The sequence below is a fragment of the Bremia lactucae genome, linkage group LG11, assembly GCF_004359215.1.
Source record: "Bremia lactucae strain SF5 linkage group LG11, whole genome shotgun sequence".
Lineage (NCBI taxonomy): Eukaryota > Oomycota > Peronosporomycetes > Peronosporales > Peronosporaceae > Bremia > Bremia lactucae.
Window position 1 is genome coordinate 1,169,286 of NC_090620.1, and position 21,270 is coordinate 1,190,555.

The 21,270-nt window shown below is 47.7% G+C and overlaps 3 protein-coding genes across 3 annotated transcripts; 1 reads left to right on the plus strand and 2 right to left on the minus strand.

Moving 5' to 3' along the window:
- Positions 1-7,595: 7,595 nt before the first annotated feature.
- CCR75_004102 (uncharacterized protein) lies at positions 7,596-8,381 on the minus strand (the record flags this gene model as incomplete). The annotated part of the gene is made up of 1 exon (XM_067962192.1): positions 7,596-8,381. One exon carries the CDS (start codon positions 8,379-8,381, stop codon positions 7,596-7,598), a length of 786 nt encoding a protein of 261 aa, XP_067817684.1.
- Positions 8,382-8,644: 263 nt separating this feature from the next.
- Positions 8,645-13,224, plus strand: CCR75_004103 (uncharacterized protein; the record flags this gene model as incomplete). Its single annotated transcript, XM_067962193.1, has 3 exons — positions 8,645-8,731; positions 8,816-8,930; positions 9,000-13,224. 3 exons carry the CDS (start codon positions 8,645-8,647, stop codon positions 11,420-11,422), a joined length of 2,625 nt encoding a protein of 874 aa, XP_067817685.1. The 3' UTR covers positions 11,423-13,224.
- Positions 11,664-12,452, minus strand: CCR75_004104 (uncharacterized protein; the record flags this gene model as incomplete). Its single annotated transcript, XM_067962194.1, has 1 exon — positions 11,664-12,452. One exon carries the CDS (start codon positions 12,450-12,452, stop codon positions 11,664-11,666), a length of 789 nt encoding a protein of 262 aa, XP_067817690.1.
- Positions 13,225-21,270: the final 8,046 nt, after the last annotated feature.

Below are 21,270 nucleotides of genomic sequence, written 5' to 3' on the forward strand. Positions count from 1 at the left end.
CCATAGGATGCTGGGAGTCCATTAGTATGGATTTTGTTTTCGGTCTACCGAAAGATTCAGCCGGTAACTCCGGTATAGTGACCTTTGTTGACCGTTTGAGCAAAATGACTCACTTAGCGGCCGTGCCGGATTTCATTGATGGAGAGGGTACAGCTAAGCCGTTTATCGATCGCGTGTTTCGACAACATGGTTTGCCAGTGGCAATCGTCTCTGATCGGGATCCCCGTTTCACGGGTAAATTCTGGAAATCAATTTTCCGAGTGGTTGGTACCAGATTGGATATGTCCACTGCGGACCATCCGCAGACCGATGGTCAAACTTAACGTGTCAATCGCGTCATTGAAGACGTTTTTACGCAGCGTGTGTGCTCAGACACCAAAGCGCTGGAGCTCAATGATCCCAGTAGTGGAGTTTGCGTTAAATAATGCTGTTCATGTTCCTACTGGCTATACTCCGTTCTTTGTAAACGGTCTAGCCCACCCACGCGTTCCATTAACGATACCACTGCGTGGTTCAGGACTTGGTGGGGAGAATTGGCCGATAGGCTTCCTGCTACCAGCCCTGTTACCGTTCGGAAACAAATAACCGAGTTTCTCGCGACTCGGTTTAGTGTCTTACGACATGTAAGGGATACGATGGCTGATAGCCAAGACCAACAAAAAGAACAAGCAGATGCCAAAGGCAGAAACTGTATAAATTTTATATGGTCGGAGACTGAGTTTTACTAAACGCTAAAAACCTACCTACCAACTTGGTTTCTGCGGTCTTCAAGACCAAATTGCGCCCGCGCTTTATTGGACCATTTACGGTCGTGGCCAAGAGGGGCCTAGCTTATACGCTAAACTTTCCCAGCAAGCTGCGTACACACCCAGTGTTTTACGTTGGCTTGCTAAAGCCATATCGGGACCCTTCCCATGTGGACTTGAAGGCACTTGCGCCGAGACAGGCGGTCGTGCCGCAGATTGTTGCATCCTCACCAAGATATCCAACTGGCCCTCTAAACGATGCTGCTGACGCTCCAGCGTTAAAAGACGGTCCCGAACCGCCTCAAAAGAGCTCTCAACCCGAGCAAGGACCTCACGAAGAAGTTGCACCTCGTGCTTTAAAGCATCAAATGCTTCCGTCGAGATTTCGGCCCCCTCCCGCACTGCTTGATGCGCGAGAGAACCTTCAGTTTCACGTGGAGAAACTTTTAAAGCGACGCCGTCGTGAGGGTCAAGACCAGTATCTGGTGAATTGGCTAGGTACCCCTCTTGTGAAAGCGCTTGGGAGGTCGAGGTACCTCTTCGGCAAGATTGCCCGTACGCTGTTGACGTTTTGATCGCCAAGCTCAGTGTGAATTCGCGTCAAACGACGCTTCCCACCACTAAACGGGGGATTAGGTGGATCTAAAGCCTCAGTGCGGCTTCGATCCTTGGTTGTACGGTCAACCGAAGCACTGAAATATCGGCTAGACCTTTCTTCGTTTTGTGGCATAAATGCCGAACGTAACTCTGGCTTTAAGCTTAGCGAAGTCGTAGCGAAGCTTCCGTTCCAAACGAGCATCACCTCTATCCGCAGACTATCTGATATTTCAGATATTACGAAGTCGGCGGGCCCGGTGGAGCCAGTTCTCAAATGAGACTTCGTTTTCACTCGTTGTTTCGTTTGGAAACAAAACGATCGGGATTCCCCTCAACAAAGTCATCGAAGCCCCACGGGCTTGATCACGTAAACGCGTCATATACTGGCTTCGCGTCATTACCTTCTGCGTAAGGTATTGCTCATGAAGAGCGTCGCGGCAGCGATCTCCTCCGGCGTTCTCGCCCGGTCACCAGAGATCCAGATGGCCAAGCTATGACCCGCTATCTCTTTGAGACGCTCGTCCGCACTAGGCGGAGCGAATCTATATTCACTATGAGCCTTAGCTTTTGCTACCTCGGCAGCTCGACGACGAGCTCTTTCCTCTATGAGGATTATCTGGTCCTGCTTCAATCGAGCGGATTCGTAATGATGTTAAACTCAGGGTCCCGTGTCCTGCTCAATGCAGTCAAGACATAAGCGGCACCACGCTCTGGGAACGGATTCGGGGCTCAACGACGTTCATCCGGAGGAGAAGGCGTGAGCGAACGCCGCTCTTTTTCTCCACTTCTGATTGAGAGTGGCTTTCAAAGTCCACCATACCTTCATCGCGAGGAAGGTGCTTGGAGTCTGCGACTCATGCTTGATTGTGATTCGACAAAGGAATAAAAAAACACAACCGAACGGTCAGCTGTTTAGGTTCCAACCACAAAGAGGAAATGAAGCGAACGTTTTCACTAGGTGTCAACAGTCTGATGAAGAGGGTGTAATGGGGCACACATCGGTTGGAGAACCGTCGTTGTGGCACATTTACGTTATGGGTAATATTATCTTTGATCTAATTTTAAAATAGTTAGTTACTTAAATCCAATTTATTATGGGTAACAAATGTGGTCGCCGCCAGATATAATCTGGCGGCCAAGACCTATTTTTAATTAGCTAGGGTAAGGTTTTTAGATTCACATAATTAAAAAAAGTGCAGTTCCCCTTTTGATCTTAAAGCGTTAAGCGTTTTCCTAAGGCTTGTGCATTGATCTGTAAGAAATAGAAGCCTTTTGAAGGTATATACTCTTGAGCACTAGTTTCCACTCGATTCGACGAACCCCTGAATCCCTTGAACTAGAATTCCTAAACCTTTTATAGCTCGTACGACTCCCTGGGTTGTTATACCCGTTGATTCAATTAAACTAAGTGACTCTCTGAGTCTGAAAGTCTTCATCTGACTTTAGGAGCGAGGTAGCTCCGCTACATAAGAAGCGAGGTAGCTTTGCTACACCTGGTAGCACTCGTAGTCGCTCGACACCTGAGTTTTGAAATAAAAGCGTTTCAGAACTATCAGAGGCACAACGAACAGCGCAACAAGGCACTACGACTTGTACTGCTTCAGTTCAAGTCCACTTCGCACTGCCTCAGTGCGAGTGGTGCCACACGTCATTTCACGTACACTAGTACGTGCAGAGGAAGTCTTCTATTCAAAAAACTTGCTTTAAAGAGGGTTATATAAAAATTGTATTAATATTATTAAATTCTACTTGTCTATCTATTTAATACTAACTTAGTTATAAACTAATACAAAAAATAAACTAAAAGCCTTATCTGTCTTTTTTTTTGCGCGCGTCCAGCTACCGACTGAGCTATACGACGTGGGGTCCCACCGTGGTGTAGTGGTTAAGAATCAACTTGGTGACCCAAAGACACGAGTTCGATTCCCGCACCAACCACAAAAATTGAAATGGAATAGACTTTCCGATACCCTTGGGACCCGGTATCGTTAGAGACATTACTACGATCTACTTAGTAAGTGCGCACGAGGAGCCGAATTACCGCTCCTGTGACGACACTTTACTAGAGTACGTAGTGCGTTGGGTGAGGTCGCTAACACGCCCACCACAACTACCAAACTGCACACAAGAGAAGCTGGTTAAACCGCTTCCTCGCTGAGCTAGGGTGCGTGTCTAAGAAAAGCGTGGCCGCATTACGTCGTGTCCGCCTACACTTGGCAGCACTTGAAATCCTTTCTACGACCCGCAGCTCTGCGTGTGTACGTGAGGATGAGCCTCAATATTGATTGGGCTCATTTTCCCACCTCTCCGACCATCATCGGGAGATGGTAGGGCTTATGGCGCAGGGACTTGGTTAACAAGCCCTGACCAGGCTCCTGGGTAGTCCTCTTGAGCATCATGTTGCTGAGTTGGAGCAGTTTGAGGCATTCGTGCTCGGACAGCGGAGGGCCGCGTCCGAGGCACAGAGGCATGCTGCGGCGGAGTCCGTCATTCAGACTCAGGATGTGCTGAGGCATGAGCAGGCTCGGATGAGGCTCTCAACAGGACTGTTGAGATGCTCTCTGCTCGGCCGCACCAGCCGAGGCCCATTCGGATGGACCTGCTCAAAATCGATGGAACTGCAGCGCACACATTTTTCCACTGGCTTCTAGCCGTGGAGCAATGAGGTGTCGCGGAGCTCATCGAGGACGACAGCCGGATGGTGTCGTACGCCATGTCGCATCTGCGCGGTAAGGCCTCAAAGTGGGCTTACTCGGCGCTTATGGCGGACAGAAAGGCGTTGCTTACATGGGCGATCTTTAAGGAAAATATTCTTGCCATGTACCAGCCGCCGAACAACGAAGTGTTCTTCAGGCGCGCTTCTTCAAAGCGCGACAGGCGAAGCGATCTCTGCAAGAGTATGTGCAAGAGATGCGCTAGCTGTCGGCGTCCATTACGGTAGGTCCGATTCCGGAGCACATTAAGGTGCCCAAGTTTATGAACGGACTACGGCATGGCCCATCGCGACAGGCCCTTTTCAGAAAGGTGCCGTCGACGATGGAAGAGGCAATCCAAATTGCCTTAGTTGAGGAACAATCCTACAACAGTGCCTCTGCGACAGCTTGGTATAAGCCGTCGGCCGAGAGGAAAGATGCCACTCCTATGGAGTTGGGCAATGCAGACGTGGTCTGTTATAAATGCGGTAGGCGCGGCCATAGCTGGCTCGCTGCTATGCCAGGGTCCCTGCTAAGGCAAAGATGCCCAGCAAAAGGACTCCCTTCCCAAAGGGTGACCGCAAGAACCAGCGAGCGAGCATGCGTTCTGCATCGACCACTGAGGGGTCGGGAATTGCAGGAGCGCAGTAGGGGTGGGATGCCCTACTGACGCGGACTCTGAAGCTACCCCTAAGCTCAGAGTTGTCGAACAAATGGGCAGCATAGTCCCTGAGGTCTCGAAATTCCGGACCTCAACCCTGCTGGTCTATAGCGCTCATGTAAGAGGCTATGACCAAGTGATGACACTCCAAGTGGATTCAGGTGCATCACAAAATTTTGTAAACTCGCGGCTCTAAGAAAGAGACAGGCGATGTATAAATCGCTTCGCCAAGATAACAAGCGAGAAGAGGCGACCGTTCGTTTAGCGAACGGCGCGCTCGTTAAGTCTGAGAAAGTTCAGCTTTAGTGACTTCTCTTATAAAGAGAAGTTCACAGTGCTAGGTATGGAGAGTCCGTATGACCTCATTCTGGGCATGTCATGGTTGGCAAAACACCAACCATGGATAGACTGGCGTACACGCACAGTTGCGAACTCTACGCAGGACACCGGAAAGGATGTGCTCCTGCGAGAGGCCTATGCAACTGATGTCGTGTCGAACACAGTTGAGGGTGCGTTGACGGGATGTCAAACGTCACCAATTCCTACCGACTGTTGTAGTGAATAGGACGATGACAAGTAGTCATGCGTCCGAAAGTCCTGCACAGAGCCGAGAGCCTGTGGCAGTAGACGGCGAGCTGACAAGAAGTCATGCGTCGCATAAACCGGCACAGTGCCAAGAGCCTGGTGCGGTTGAAAGGGGTGCGTTAGCCAGGAGTGCAACGACACCCGCTTCCCAGAAAAAGGTCGTGGTAACTCGAAGAACGAGTACCCGACAGATTAGGACGATCAAAGGCACGTCTAAACGAGTACCCGACAGATAAGGACGATCAAAGGCACGTCTAAACGTAGTGACCTTGGATCAGTCTCTAATAAAGAGGATGGGCCTTCGAACGAGGTGTTCGAGGCCGTCAAAGACGAAATTGCGGAGGCATCCTCAGTTGAGGTGCTCCTGCAAGTCTTTTAATCTGCCGAGGAGATAGTAAATCTCCCGGAGATGTCGTGGGATCTGTTCCTTGCCGAATTAAAAGAAGAAAAGATCCACGAAATAGTCGCACCAGTTGCAAAAGAGAACTTGGTGGACTGTTGCTCGTCGTCCACAATGGACGAGAGCGTCCTAGAAACGGACAAAAAGAAGCGGTACGCTGCTCAAGGCTGGGATGCCTTGAGAGACAGTCCGTTCTTTGAGGTTCTGTGGAAACATCGTGATGTGTTCCCAGAAGAAGTGCCGAGCCGCCTACCAGCAGATAGGGGCATCGGGCACGAGATAGACCTCGAACCTGGCACCAAGTATTGTGTGACCAGGCAATGGCCGTTGCCGAAAGAACAAGTCGATTATATCGATGAGTTCTTCGACAAACGAGCCAAGGCGGGACATGTGCGTGAGAGCAAATCGCCTCACTGCAGCCCGACCTTTTGTGTGCGTAAAGCCACAGATAGATGGCGCGTGGTTCATGCTTACAATCAGCTGAAATCGGCGACCATACCGGCGCAAGCGGCCGGGCAGAGAGCATCTCAACAGTCCTGTTGAGAGCCTCGCTCCGAGCCTGCTCATGCCTCAGCTCATCCTGAGTCTGAGTGACGGACTCCGCCGCAGCATGGCTCTGTGCCTCGGACGCGGCCCTCCGCTGTCCGAGCACAAATGCCTCAAACTGCTCCAACTGAGCAACATGTTGCTCAGGAGGACTACCCAGGAGCCTGGCCAGGGCTTGTTCACCAAGTCCCTGCGCCATTAGCCCTGCCACCTCCCGATGATGTTCGGAGAGGTGGGGAAAATGAGCCCAATCAATGTTGAGGCTCATCCTCACGTACACACGCAGAGATGCGGGTCGTGGGAAGGATTTCAAGTGCTACCAAGTGTAGGCGGGCACGTCGTAATGCGGCCACGCTCTACTTAGCACACACCCTAGCACAGCGAGGAAGCGGTTTGCACCTGCTTCTCTTGCGTGCAGTGAGGTAGTTGTGGTGGGCGCGCAAGCGACCTCACCCAACACACTAAGAACTCTGGTGAAGTGACGTCACGGGAGCGGTAATCCGTCTCCTCGTGCGCACTTACCAAGTAGGTAGTAAATTTCAGACTGATTTATATTTAATAGAATTAAATACAAATACCTATTTTTACCAATTAAAATGATATCTCTATAGATATCATTTAATATGTATTGCGAGCGTATCTTTATAGATACCTCGCGTAACTGATGACGCTAGCCGTCATCATGGATGACGCTGGGCGTCATCCCTCCTAATGTGAATGCACCCATGTGCATCACATCCACAAGGGTTGGTCACAAATGTGCACCACACCCGAGTGTTGGGTCTAATTACTATTATTTAGTAATTGACCATCCCCTTAAGTACCAAATGTACTTAATGGGGACTGTGTAACATTAGGGCAACTCTAGCCCGTTACACGCTGTGCTAGGGTGTGTGTCTAAGTAGAGCGTGGCCGCATTACGACGTGCCCGCCTACACATTAAATGAGCTATTCTTCTGTTGCGATGACGTGGTGCACGATAATTGTTAGTTAATGATAGTTATATTGATTGTGAGAATCCCCGTCAATAGTCTGTTTAAAACCAAATAAAGCCGCTAATCAGTTTGCGGCTTTATTTGGTTTTAAACAGACTATTGACGGGGATTCTCACAATCAATATAACTATCACTGTACTTCTATTTGCATTTTAAACATTAATTTAAGCGAGGGATAAATTCATGTATTAGGAGTACTAAGAAGCGTCACCCGACGATCATCTGAGCATTACACTAAAACTGAGGAAGGTCGACACCGCCGCACCGTAGCGCTTATAACCACGCTCTCCTACCTCGACAAACCTAACCTTACTTGTTATTCGTCTTTTGCAGAGCATAGAACTCAATCCCCGAAACACACGCAGCATGCGTTTACTTCTTGATCGCAGTCTTCGCCAAGAAGTCCGTGTACTCCTGATAAGGCGACTGGCCAAACGTGTGCTGTTCCCACAAATCAGGTGTCAGGTAGGCGTAGGTCGCACGAAGAGCGTAGAATGTAGCCTTGACAAAGTTTCCAAGGGTACGCGTGTGGCCACGGGCTGAAGTGTAGCAGTCCTCAATGCCAGCCATACCCAAAAGCTTCTTAGGCACAGGAGCAGCACACAAACCAGTACCACGGGGAGCAGGGATGAGACGCACACGAACAGATCCGCACTTGCCCGTAACCTTGTTGGGCACAGTGTGTGGGGCACCAACCATTCGACCCCAGTACCCGCGGCGAACGGGCACGAGCGAAATTTTGGCAAGGATAATAGCCCCACGAATGGCAGTAGCGACTTCCTTGGCACACTTGACGCCAAGCCCAATGTGGCCATTACTGTCTCCTACAGCCACGAAAGCTTTAAAGCGCGTACGTTGGCCAGCCGTCGTCTGCTTCTGGACAGGCATGATTTTCATGACTTCATCCTTAAGCGAAGCCTCTAAGAAGTAGTTGACAATCTCGCACTCCTTGATAGGCAAAGAAAAAAGATAGATCTCTTCAAGAGAGCTAATCTTGCCCTCCTTTACCAAACGGCCGAGCTTGGTGACAGGAACCCACTCCTTGGACTCTTCGCGACCACGGCCACGACCACGGCCACGACCACGGCCTCCACGACCTCCGCGGCCGCGGCCGAAGCCTCCACGTTCTCCAGCGGGTGCGGGTGTAGCGTCAGCCATTGCTCTCTATCGACAATTACTCTGCTTGTTTGGGGCGAAATGAACGAATAGATAGGATAGGGGCACAGGACAGCTCTCCTCCAGTCACTAGGAAGTGTAGCGCGAAGGTAGTCGGGAACTCGGTTTTTCAAGCAACATCAGCGTTGCAGTTCTAGTATGTGATAACCTTCAGAGTAAAGTACTGTAACACATGCAATAATTCTGGAAGGTCCGCTCCCGCAGCTGGTTGAAAAGGGGGAATTGTCAGTTTTTCAGGCATAATAATGCTGTCGTCGAAGCGCATAGGTCATGAGGCCACTTTAGTGTTTTTAAAACCCCTTTACACACGGCGTCTGCAAATGCTGCCGCAGGTGCGAACCAAATTTCAATGTCAACGCAGGATACGGTTCAATTACTGCGGTTAGTTGACAGCTTTGATTGATACGTTCGTGCAGCAACTAGGAGGGTCACTCCAGCGTAATGGAATGCATGGAGTATTTCGTGGCATGCAGCGAGATGTTGCATTAGCGCGTCAATTTTTGCCGTCTACAACACGCTCGCATACGTTCCGTACGTGATGAATTGCGTCACTTTATCGCTGGATCTCAAAAGATGTGTTCATATACCTATTTAACGCAGTGCGAAGGATGAATGCAGACAAGTCGCTTGATTGGGTGACGTGGCTTAATGATAATATTCCGAAAGGTTTTGGCCGTTTTTATCCGAAGAACGGCAGTGGTGGCAAGGGCGTTGGTCCACCTAAGACGGCACCAAAAACAGGCGAGAAGGGAGCTACAGATGTCAAGAAATTGAGCTCGAAAACAGCGGAGAAAAAGCTTGGCGGTAGCGGAAGCTCGTCAGGAGGTAGCAAGGGTCCAAATAGCAAGGATGGCATGGCTTACTTCGTTCCACTTGCCGTGGCTGCACTGTTCCTGTCTGATATGGTCTTTAGTGACAAACCAATGCAAGAAATTACATACCAAGAGTTTCGCAATTCCTTTTTGGAGTCGGGGCGTGTGGAGAAGCTCGAGGTAATAAACAAAAAGTATGTCAAGGTTTATTTAAATGACTTGGCTGGAGCAACTCCATCAAATCGAAGGGGCTCAGGTCTTGGTGGTGGTAATGATTTCTCGGACTGGCATGATCCTCATGCGAAGGGTCAACATGAGTATGATTTTGGCGCCGAGTCGGATCGCCAAACAAATAGTGATGGTCGCACAGTCAGCCTACCTGAGCTAAGTGCGCGTGGTGGTGCGACGGGAAGGTCCAACTCCAGTCCATCGTACTACTTTAATATCGGAAGTGTCGAAGGTTTTGAGCGCCAGATTGAGCACGCACAGCATCAAATGGGCATTCGTCCTCATGATTACATTCCAGTGCAATACAGTAACGAAATAAGCTTCACAGCCGAGTTGATGAAGTTCCTGCCGACGATTATGCTGATTGGTTTCCTACTGATGACCATGCGTGGCGTCGGTGGTGGGTCAGGTGGCGGAGGTGGCGGTCTTGGTAATATTTTTAAGGTTGGCAAAAGCCCAGCTAAGAAAATTGTCAAGGAAGATATTAAGATTTCGTTTAAGGACGTAGCCGGTGTCGATGAGGCCAAGAAAGAAATTATGGAATTTGTCGAATTTCTGCGTAACCAGAAACGCTTTACAGATCTTGGTGCTAAGATTCCCAAAGGTGCGTTGCTTGTTGGGCCCCCTGGAACGGGTAAGACTTTGTTAGCGAAGGCCACAGCTGGCGAGGCAAGTGTGCCATTCTACAGCATATCTGGATCGGATTTTATTGAAATGTTTGTCGGTGTCGGTCCGTCTCGTGTTCGTGACCTATTCAAGGAAGCTCGCGCGAATGCTCCGTGCATTGTGTTCATTGACGAAATCGATGCAGTGGCGCGTTCACGAAGCAAAGGGAACTTTTCAGGAGGCAATGATGAGCGCGAAAACACTCTGAATCAGCTGCTGGTTGAGATGGATGGTTTTAATTCGAGTGAAGGTGTCGTGGTGCTCGCCGGCACGAATCGTGCTGATATCCTCGACAAGGCAATTTTGCGTCCCGGTCGATTTGATCGACAAATTACCGTAGATGTCCCGGATATCAAAGGTCGTCGCGAAATTTTTAAGGTGCATTTGAAAGACTTGACGTTAGACGGGAATGTAGACGATTTTGCCCGTCGAATGGCGGCTCTAACGCCCGGTTTTGCTGGGGCTGAAATTGCCAACATTTGCAACGAAGCTGCTATTGTCGCTGCTCGACGGAAAGGCACAAGCATTACATTTAAGGACTTTGAACAGGCCACGGATCGCGTGATTGGGGGTCTTGAGACAAATCGGATCATGTCGCCGGAAGAAAAGAAGACGGTGGCTTTCCACGAAGCTGGTCACGCTGTTGCTGGTTGGTTCCTGGAGCATGCTGATCCGCTTTTAAAAGTGACGATCGTGCCACGTGGCAAAGGCTCGCTTGGCTACGCGCAATATCTTCCAAAGGAGGTGGCTCTGCACAGTCGCGAAGCGCTTACCGACATGATGTGTATGGCCCTTGGAGGCCGTGCCTCGGAGTTTGTGAACTTTGACGGTCGGATTACGACGGGCGCATCCGATGATCTCCGTCGTGTGACGCAAATCGCCTACTCGATGGTACAGTTGTACGGCATGAATGATCGTGTCGGACAGCTCTCGTTCCCTAAAGAGGAGGGAGCTTTTCCGGACAAGCTCTACAGTGACAAGACGTCTGAAGTCATTGACGAGGAGGTGCAGAAGATTGTCCACAACGCGTACGAGCGCACGAAGCAGCTACTAAAAGAGAAGCGGTTGCAGTTAAAAGAGTTGGCCGAAGAGCTGCTACAGAATGAAACGATTAATCACGGGGACATCGTGCGTGTGCTGGGTCCGCGTCCGTTTGGAGGGAACAAGACATATACGGAATTCGTCGAAGAGTCTTGGAAGGACGCCGACATCTATGAAGCAAGCAAGGCCAAGAAGGCGTTAGAAGACACGAAGGGTGAAGTGAAGGATGGTGACGAGGACCAAGGCAAGTTCGATGCACTCGACGGTAAGAAGTGATCTGCCTACTTAGACCATACAGGCAGTTCCTTGCAAATAAATGATTGACGGAGGTCCGGTTGTATTGCACGTGTATTAATTGTTGTTCACTGTCACGCGGCATCGGCGTATAAACATTCAAATAGGAGGTGCCGTGGCTCGGAAGAATCTCGTATTGATGTAGATCGGCTAATCGATTCACCCTCGCCTCCAAAAGCTTTCATGTAAAAGTCCTTGAAAAGTCAGGTTTTTCTTACATGGACTAATGATGAGAGATATTATTCCGAAACGTAAACGTTCGCTCGAGATGTGATGACAGGTTTAAAGTATGAATCACCTCCTTGAGCGCCATACGCGTAACGTCAATGTCGTTAATTGCGCACAATTCACTGCCTTTGTGAACAAGACCCGAATTTTCGATCGTACTCTTCCTTCCATCAAATTTTCGCACGAAACCATCCACAATGGGCACGTCTGAGGCGCCAATACCCACCTGCAGCACAAGCCCGCACGGACCGGGGGGTACAATGATGGTGATGAGGGGATTCGCACGCTTTTGCCAGTCCTCGTCAGTCACGGACTCGTCATCCTCCTCTGGAATTAAGTATGAGTTACAAGCGCGTTCTTTTCTTCGCTTGACTGCATCCTCTTCACTGCCCGATTCACCGCTGCTTTCAGTAGTGGTTAAGCTGCTGCCTAGGGCCAGGCGGGTGGTTAGTAGATAAAATTTACTGCGAGGGCTGAGGGGAGGCTCCTGCAGCTTCGCCCGAAACGCGTCGGCATAGGCCTGTGCGCTTCCATGTAGTAATTTGTAAGTTCTATCACTGGCTTCCTCGTTTGCGTCAGCAGAGACCGAAAAAGTCTCACCGCGGCTTAAGAAAACCGATCCGTGCTCCGCGTGTTGCAAATGTCGATGCCTCTGTGGAAAGGCGCCGTATTTTCTCCCGATGACGGGTAATCGGCTATTCTTGACACTGCTGATTCGTTCGTAGCCAAAATTATTGAGCCCCTGATCATCTAGGCCACCGCATGAACACAGCGCGGCACCCATACGTCGATTCTTGCTTGGATCTCACTTTGGTTTGTGAGAATCCCTCGCACGAGTATATAGTAAATACTATTTACTTACGCGACACATACAAGGTAATAGTATTGGTATTGCAGTATATGTAATGCACGATGAAAGAGGCCAGAGGTGGGTTAAAAAAGCGAAGGACACTTTTTATTGTTTCAGACGCAAGTGGGTGGCAAAGTGAACTGTATGTTGAGTAACTCTTCATTGCAAGAATAGTTTCACCGTCAGGGTATCACATGCAGGAGGCTTAGCACCACACGTGCACAAGACCAACTCAGTACACGTGCATAAGTCCAACGAGATCGACTCGATGACTGCGAATGGTGGACGCTTGGCAACGTCTCGTCAAGTTGTCCAGCCTTCGCTATATTTTTTGAAAATTTGCGACACCTTCCGGAAAACGCTTATTCTGTGATATTATACAGCAGATGAAGCTACTAAAAATATAATTTCATTCTTTGGTAGCACGCTTGTTAATCTCGCCGACGCAATAAAAGCCTCCAAAAGTGGGCGTTAGGATTTTAATCGTAATTGCTTAGCCTTATCTATACCGTGGAGCTTCGTGCAATCTAAAGCTCCTCTTGAGCTTCCGCCAATCGACGAAATAATTCTGCTTGTCATTAACAAACGGCGTCCTGTCTAAATATAGTTCTTGTAACCAAATTAATGTAAACTGCCCCTATAAATAAAGCCACCACAGTATCCGGTAACATGAATTCATGGCCAAATGGTCGGGCTTGTAAAGCATTCCCTTCATATTACTAGGCACTTGTATCGGAGGAACACAATAGCCTGCGAGGTTGGACCAGCAGAAGCTGTATAAGGAGCGGTAATTGATTCAAGACCAAATCGAGTATTTACGTGGCAATTGTACTGAAGCTCGAGCTTGTTAATTGGCGATACACGTAAAATCGATAAACTACGTGTTATGTGTCGTTGTCATGGATCAAGCAATCAGACGCGGTAGGATATAGTTCAAAGGCTTGCATCTTACTTTACTCCACATATGAACCGCCAAATTGGTAGCAAATGATGAAAATTATGTAGAGAATTACATTATCCTAAAGAAAGTCGAACCGACCGTGAAGCTTATTGTATTTAATTGCATTCAACGGTGTTGCTTAAGGCTTAATTAGATGTTTGTCTCTTCAAGTGAGACGCAGCGTTTTGTTCGAAGCAAAAGTGAATATTTTGCAATTGGCTCGATCTCAGCTTATTATTATTTATAAATCAAGAATTGATAAAGTCAAGGTGAAACCGGCACTTTGCGTAAAAAAATTCCAGACTGGAACAAGTGGGTCTTAACAGGGCCGTCTGCAAGACCTTTAATAAACACAGTTACCTGTGTTTTTTATCAATTAAATGACTAATGATACAACTGACCAGGTGTCGTGTATGTTGGGCAAAAGCGTGTATGTCACACTTGCCCTGCTTCAATTCCACGAGCCCAGTCCAAGCCCTTCCAAGCCCTAAATTCGGCACGTGGCGGCTTAAATATTTGTCTGAACCGGGTCTTAAAGACCTCATACGACCCAAAGACTAATGGGTTGTGTAGCTCAAGCCCCAAGGCCCTCAGATTTGGCACGTCCGGCTAAGTTGGACATGCCAAATTTCACTTTCGTCGTATCAGTGATGATGCGACGAGCTTTTATGGCGTCGTCGAACTCGACGAACCATCTCAAAAAGGACTGCCTTAGCCTTCGAGATTTCGATCTTCAAGCTTTCGGGTCGACGCGAAAGCGTCGGCCCGTTAGCAGCATTTACATGATGCTGTCTCAACAGTTCCAATTGTTGAGCACCTTGTTCTTTCAACATCTTTGCGAGTTGAGAGCCTTGCTGGAGAAGCAAGAGTACTTTTACTTGGGCCCCGTCGAGTTCATGTTGTATGAAATTGGCAATAAAATTTTATACCATCTGTGTTCAGAGTGTACAGCATAGTGCCAACGGCTGACCCGCCTACGACCGAACTCATTCGTTCGATCGCTCTCCATTTAAGGTCACATAAATGAGTAAATCCTTCCCGCATTGCATAATAGCCTCATTCGGGCTGGAAAGCACCCTCCCTCTTCATCCAACATGTCCATGTTCGATAGATCGTGCGTAGGTCGTTGAACGAACTACGAAGTGTTACCAGGTGTAACGAGGCACCATCCACTAGTACTTATAAGTACTAGTTAACCTTACACTGATTACAGTGTAGGTTAGGTGTCTCGATACATCACGTTCACAAAGGTACAAAACAAAGTTTCTCTGAAACGAAGGGTGTTTAGCTTAAAGGTCTAGACTAAGGCTTTATAATAGACAAAAGTATAACTGTATTACTATCGTTAGTTTTCCACGTAACGATCTTTTATCAACTACTGAACTTATCATATTAATAACTGACTAAGTATGGCGCCTCCTTGCGCACCGCACAATCGTGTCTTATAACGACTTAGACTTAAATCAACCAATCAATAGAGCTAATGTCTTATTGCATCAATATTACCAAATTTGGTAATATTGGAACTATTAAGTCCAAATTAATAAGATAATTATTTTGTATTTCTTTGTTTATTTCCTTTCATAGGAAATAATACGTATGTAACGGGACACCGCGTTACATGCGCGGCTCAGAGCAGCTGTTGGCAACGCAAATGGTCCTGTAGACGCTAATGCGTCTACTGCGTGGAAAAGGTCACCTCTTACTCCAATGGGAGGCGAATGGTACAAGTCACCTGCTACTCCCATTGCAGGTGGCAGGGACAAGTCGCCTGATTCTTCCATTGTAGGTGACTGGGCTGAGTCGGCGTCATCGTTTGACTCGTTGGCAACTGTCAATGCCTCCCGGTCAACCGCGGCCATGTCCGTTAAACCTACGGATTCTAATGTGACAACCAAAGAGGCGATGAAGAAGTTGATGGACACTTCGTCAGACCCTTTTGGTGCGAAGTCATCTTGTGATTACTCCATGGACGACGATAACTCTGGTGATGTCAGTATGCAATATAGGAGCAAAGTGATCGTAAAGGTCACTTTAGTAAGCTTGCTATTGGTCGTGATAGTATTCATACCAGGAACTGGGAGATCTTGAGGATCCCTCCGAGAGTAATGTTAGCGTTAGCGTGAACATGAGCTAACGGCAGATGGACTGCAATGTTTTGCGATTTGCTTGCGCAAAAAGAAGAGTTGGTTTCTCTCTAAGGGCAACCTAACTCGCTGGTCTGGTATGACCAACGATCGATACCATCTTCCGTTATTTGACTCATCCAGGCTTCACAAGCCTAGTGATGACGAAGCGGAATTCTTCATCGATGTATTATTCCGACATTGATGGTACACATGTAAGCGAACAAAATATGCCACTCCTTTGTTCCAAGCAAGGAAAACATCTGTACAAAATCTGCAAGGCATACGCCGCAAGTCTTGGCTTGACAAACTGGATGTTTTTCGTGAACGGTTCGAGAAACGGACCGTAGGCGGTGCACGCGACAAGCTGCACCGTTTGTATAGAGGGGCAGTTTTACCTTGCCTCCCGTGGGGGACTCATGCCCATGCTGTTTTAAGGGTGCAGGTCATGCCCCTAAGGAAGCATACTCCCTTAAAGATCCCCATTGGAGGCGTGGACTCTTATCACTTGTGAAATGCGCTTAGGAATTAAAACCTCCAATCATTTTACGAGCGCAGACAACGCTCTTTCTCTGGTCGAGGATGATGGGTCTCGTCGTACTGCCGTACGAGACCCGGTACGTCCAGCATCAATTGCGAACGAGGTTCCTAACTTTAAATGCGAGGGTGGATACTCTCGCCAACGAACGAGATAACTCGTTCAAACCCCTTTCACCTCGCGGTGGTTCGAGAAGCGTTCAACAAGGGATCGCTTTTTACCACTCAAATCTGTCAATGAATGTGGAGTAGGAGGAGGCAAAGTCGGGCTCGCCTCGTTCGCCGAAACCCGAGTCAACACCGTGACTTGGATCACGTCCGTCATTATTTACGGGAGAGAATTGATCACGAGCGATTTTGTCTTCGCGAGTTAGCGGTGACGGTCGACAATATTTCTTGTGACCAGTTGAAAAACTGTGCTCAAGTTGTGGTTGATAACAAACGGACACATCAGTCCCTTCAAAACGAGCTGATGACGGTTCGTCAAAATATCTCATCCTTGGAGGATGTAGGGGAAGTTCTTTTTGTTGTCTATCTATTTGGCTTACCATTCTGTTAAACGCTGATGACAAAACTTTAACCTCGTCTTTCTTTAATCCTTCTAGTGGCACTTGCGCAGATAAATCTCCATTTTTTACCTTTTCGGCAGGTCTGGTTCGTGAGAACCAGACTCTGTCTCGAGACTATCAGGATTCGTCTCAGGATCATCAGGCCTTGGCAGACGTCTTAGACCGTTCGGGGTTAATCGATATCGGAAGGAGCCTCGTACTAATGGTACGGGAGGAGACGCCCAACATAAAACGTACGAAGTACACACATGCTACGAGGCAGCTCAATCGTGTACGCATTGCCTTGGCGATGTTGTACACAAAAACGGCCGATATACCTCGGCAGTAGTTTATTACTGCCCACATTCGTCACTTCCTGTTTAGGTAGGTTTTCGTAAGAAGTAGGACTAGATTATTTTTAGATGAATCAATGTTTACTCTTTGATTTTTGTGAGAAAGTTTTGTTTTTTGTCGGTCCACCGCATCAGCGATGGAATCCTGTAAGAAACGGACCTCTGCTTATCTAGCCAGCAGGAATTCTCTAGCTGACTCGATTTTATTTTTGTCTTCAGTACGACCGTTTCGCATGCGGAGATGTCATTTTTCTCATTAGTGAGAGCATTGCTGTTCTCACTAATATTATTGTTTTCGATGCTGACGTGTCTTTCACTACCGCTATTAAAGTCAGCGATAGCGTTATTACTTTTGTCCACTTCAATGTTGAATGATTCAACATTGGTATCCTTCGCATTGACCGTAGTGTCAACGCGTGATGAGCCAGAGCTAGATTGTTCTTTGCTTGAGCGAGTCCTTCCCCTTCTTGATAAGGAGTTACTCTCAAACAAGGTGAGTGGCGTAAGTTGTTCACGAAAAACGGTGTATGGTTTGTAAAAGCATGCACTGAATTGTTGATGGCATATTCAACCATCGGTAAGATCTCGCTCCATCCCGTAAAAGAGTGGATGTATCCGCGAAGTGTCTCTTCGAGGATATGATTAGCACGTTCTGGCTGATCATCTGTTCCAGGATGGTCAGAAGTTGACATTTTGAACTGTGTTCCAAGTGATTTGAACATAGATTGCCAAAACTCCGCCGTAAATATAGGCTTACGATCTCAGACTAGCTCACGGGGTAACCCACGGAGCCGAAATATCATGTCATTATAGATATGAGCACAGCCTTTGAGTGTGATCGACTCCGGGACTGTGACACGATGGACCATCTTGCTGAAACGATAAACAAACACAAGAATATCATTATTCTTGGATCGTCTTCGATGACGAAGTCCATAGGTACGAACTGCCAACACTCTGCCGGAATAGGCAGAGGTTGTAACAGAGCACGGGATGAAGCACTGAGCTTCACTAGTTAACAAACTTCGCAAGCACGTATGTAATTGCGGACAAACTTCTACTGGCGTGCCAGTAGAAGTTGCGACTTATCGTGAGATAGGTCTTCTCACATCCACGAGACCACATATTGGTGCACCGTGGCACTCATTCATGAGGCGTACACGCAAATCATTATGGGTGGGGATGACGATAAGAGGTGTGTCGCCAGCGATAATGGCTGTGAAATACAGTAAACCAATGCGTGCTGTGTATCGATCCGTTGAGGATCGATAGAATTTCGACAATTCTTTCAAAGATTGTTGTGATGGATTTTAAGGTAATGCATCAACACTTAAAGAGCCTTATCTTCTCGATAGGCCATTCTAACGTCACCCATTAAGGCCGATAACGGAACAATTATTGTTGCAATAGTGGGTTTATCCTCACTGTTGTCTTGAGCAGCCAGTTCAAAACCAGGCCGGCGCGGAAGCGCATCAGCGACGACGTTGAGTCGTCCTGGTCAATACCCCACCGAGAACTTATATTCCGCGAAGGAAGACAATTATCTCGTCATTCTTTGCGAGAGGTGTGGACTGTTTACGGCCGTGCTTAAAGACGCATGGTCCGTGTATACAATGAACGGCCGATCTCCCAAGAGAAAGACCCGACCTAAAACTTAGCCAGTGCGTATTTCATTGCAAGGAGTTCCTTTGTCATGAACCGGATAGCTGCATTCAGCTGGTTGAAGCTGACGCGATTGATCAAAGACGACGTGCTGTTCGCCGTCTGTGTCATATTGCATTAACGCACAGCCGATTGCAAAATCGCTGGCATCACAGACCACATGAAATGGTCGATCTTGGTCATCATCGCCAGGATTGGCGATTGCATCAATCTTTGGTTGATACCTTTAAAGGAACGCTGACAATCAGTGTTCCGTGACCACTTTACATTGTTGTCTAACAAAGAAGAAATATGCACAGTCGTGTCGGCATAATTGCGGGGGTACTTGTGTAAGTACGCAGCCAAGTTAAGGAACTTTCGAGGTCACATCGACTGGCACATGCCATCGGTGTCCGCCATGATCTTCCCCGGATCCGGTCGTACACCGTGTATACCCACGATGCTGGTATTTCGCTTGCAGCAAATATACACTTATTTAAATTTGCATACAACTTCTGTTTACGCAAAAGAGTAAGAATCTCGCGGACGTGGTCGAACTTCGAGCTGCCTGTGCTTGTGCACAGCCGTCGGGACCTAACTTCTCAGTGTGATGCTTTTTTATACTGAATTCTTGTGCAGTCGTACAAACGACCGAACCATAAGTGACGCCATCGCACTCACCCATAGAACACCTACACGCTTGTGGACGCTCCAAGACGTTCAATAGATGGTCATCTGATGAAAGAGAGGAAGGCATCGTGACGACTTGACACTGCCAATTAATGCATGGCTCGTACTCTCTGAGCCATGGTACTCCTAGGATGACATCATACTTATCATCTAAATCAAGTACGATAAAACCATCATCGTACTGTATACCCTTTAACGTGTATTGGTAACCAACTACACGTTTCCTAACTGTTACAGATGCGCCGGCCGCTAGGCGCACTGTCATTCCATATCACGCTTAATAAATTTGAGTTTGCGATCATTTAGCGATTGGCGTCACAAAAATTTTCGACGCCCCACAATCGACTAGGGACTTTGGTGCCACTTTTTTTTTCCTTTTTAGGGGGTCAGTAAAGGCTGGATATTTACCACCGTATTTTTTTAAGGTGATGAGGTTAATCTCATCCCCTGGGGCAGTTACACACATTGCTTGTGTGTGAGGAGCAACTATCATAAAAAGGCCTGCAAATTCTTCTGACGTTGTTAGACCTACTGACCCCGAAAATTTCTTGACGATCCGTCTCGCCGTTGTGATTTTGCAACAGCATCGGATCCGCGCCCTCCGAAGTTCCTAGCGAGAGGTCGATCGTTTCGTTCAGGATTCCTATCCACTACATAGCCGACCGTCTTTTGACAACGATTGCATTTTTGCAATCGATTGTGACTTGAAGAGCGAGGTTTCTCGCTCCCCACATACGAGAGATGCATAGGTTCTGGACCTTCATTTTCTTGTAGCCTCGCAGGTCGATAAGCTCCAGATTTGACGAAAGCCCGTTTCAGGCCAAAAATCTCCTGTTCCGCTGTCGAGATCGCTTGGTCGAGTTACTCTAGTTCAAGCCAGAACAGGTGGGTCTTAAGAGACCGCCTGCAAGACCTTTAACAAACACGGTTACCTGTGTTTGTTCATAATTGGATGACTCACGATACAACTGACCAGGTATCGTGTATGCTGGGCATCAGAGTGAAGGTCATGATTGCCCTGTCAAGTGCTTCAAATTCAGGAGCTCGGCCAGAGCCCTGAATTCGGCACTTGGCGGCTCAAAGATTTGCCTGAGCCGGGTCTTAAGCCTTCAAACGACCGCAAAAACCCTTGGGTCGTAAAGCTTGAACTTTATGGCCCAAGATTTGGCACGTCCGCCTAAGTTGTACATGCCGAATTTCACTTTCGTCGTATCATCATTGATGCGGCGAGCTTCAATGGCGTCGTCTAATTCAACGAACCATCTTAAAAGGGAATCGCCTCCGACTGCCTTAAATTAGAGTTTTCGATCGTTGAGCTTTTGGGTTGACGCGAAAGCATTGGCCCATTATCAGCATTTAAATGCTGCTGTATCAACAGTTCCAACTGTTGCGCACCTGTTCTCTCGACACCTTTGTGTCAAGAGCCTTGCTGGTGAAACAAGGCTACTTTTCTTGGGCCCCGTCGTTCGTGTTGAACGAACTCGGCTATGGCCGCATGCTGTTCATCTGGGTTCATATTGGAAAGGACGGCGCCAACGCCTAGCTCGCCTACGACCGAACTCATGCGTTCGATCGCTCTCCAGTTAAGGTCACTTAACTGGTGCATGTAACGGGGTGTATCGTTACATGAAATTAACACTTAAAGGTTATTAATTAATATATTATCTTAAAGGTAGATAATATTTGGAGGATATTACTTTATTTAGTAATGTTCAGAAATCTTATCCATAAATAGGTATAGGCCATTATATCTATTTATCCCGCAGACTAATCACCTGTAAACGTAAACAAAGAAAGAGACAGATAAGATTTCAACTGCATGTTTAGTATTAGTATTTTATTAAGTTAGCATTAACAGATAGAAAGAAGAGATACTCTATTATATTAATACAGTTTATTTAATCCTCTTTAAGGTAG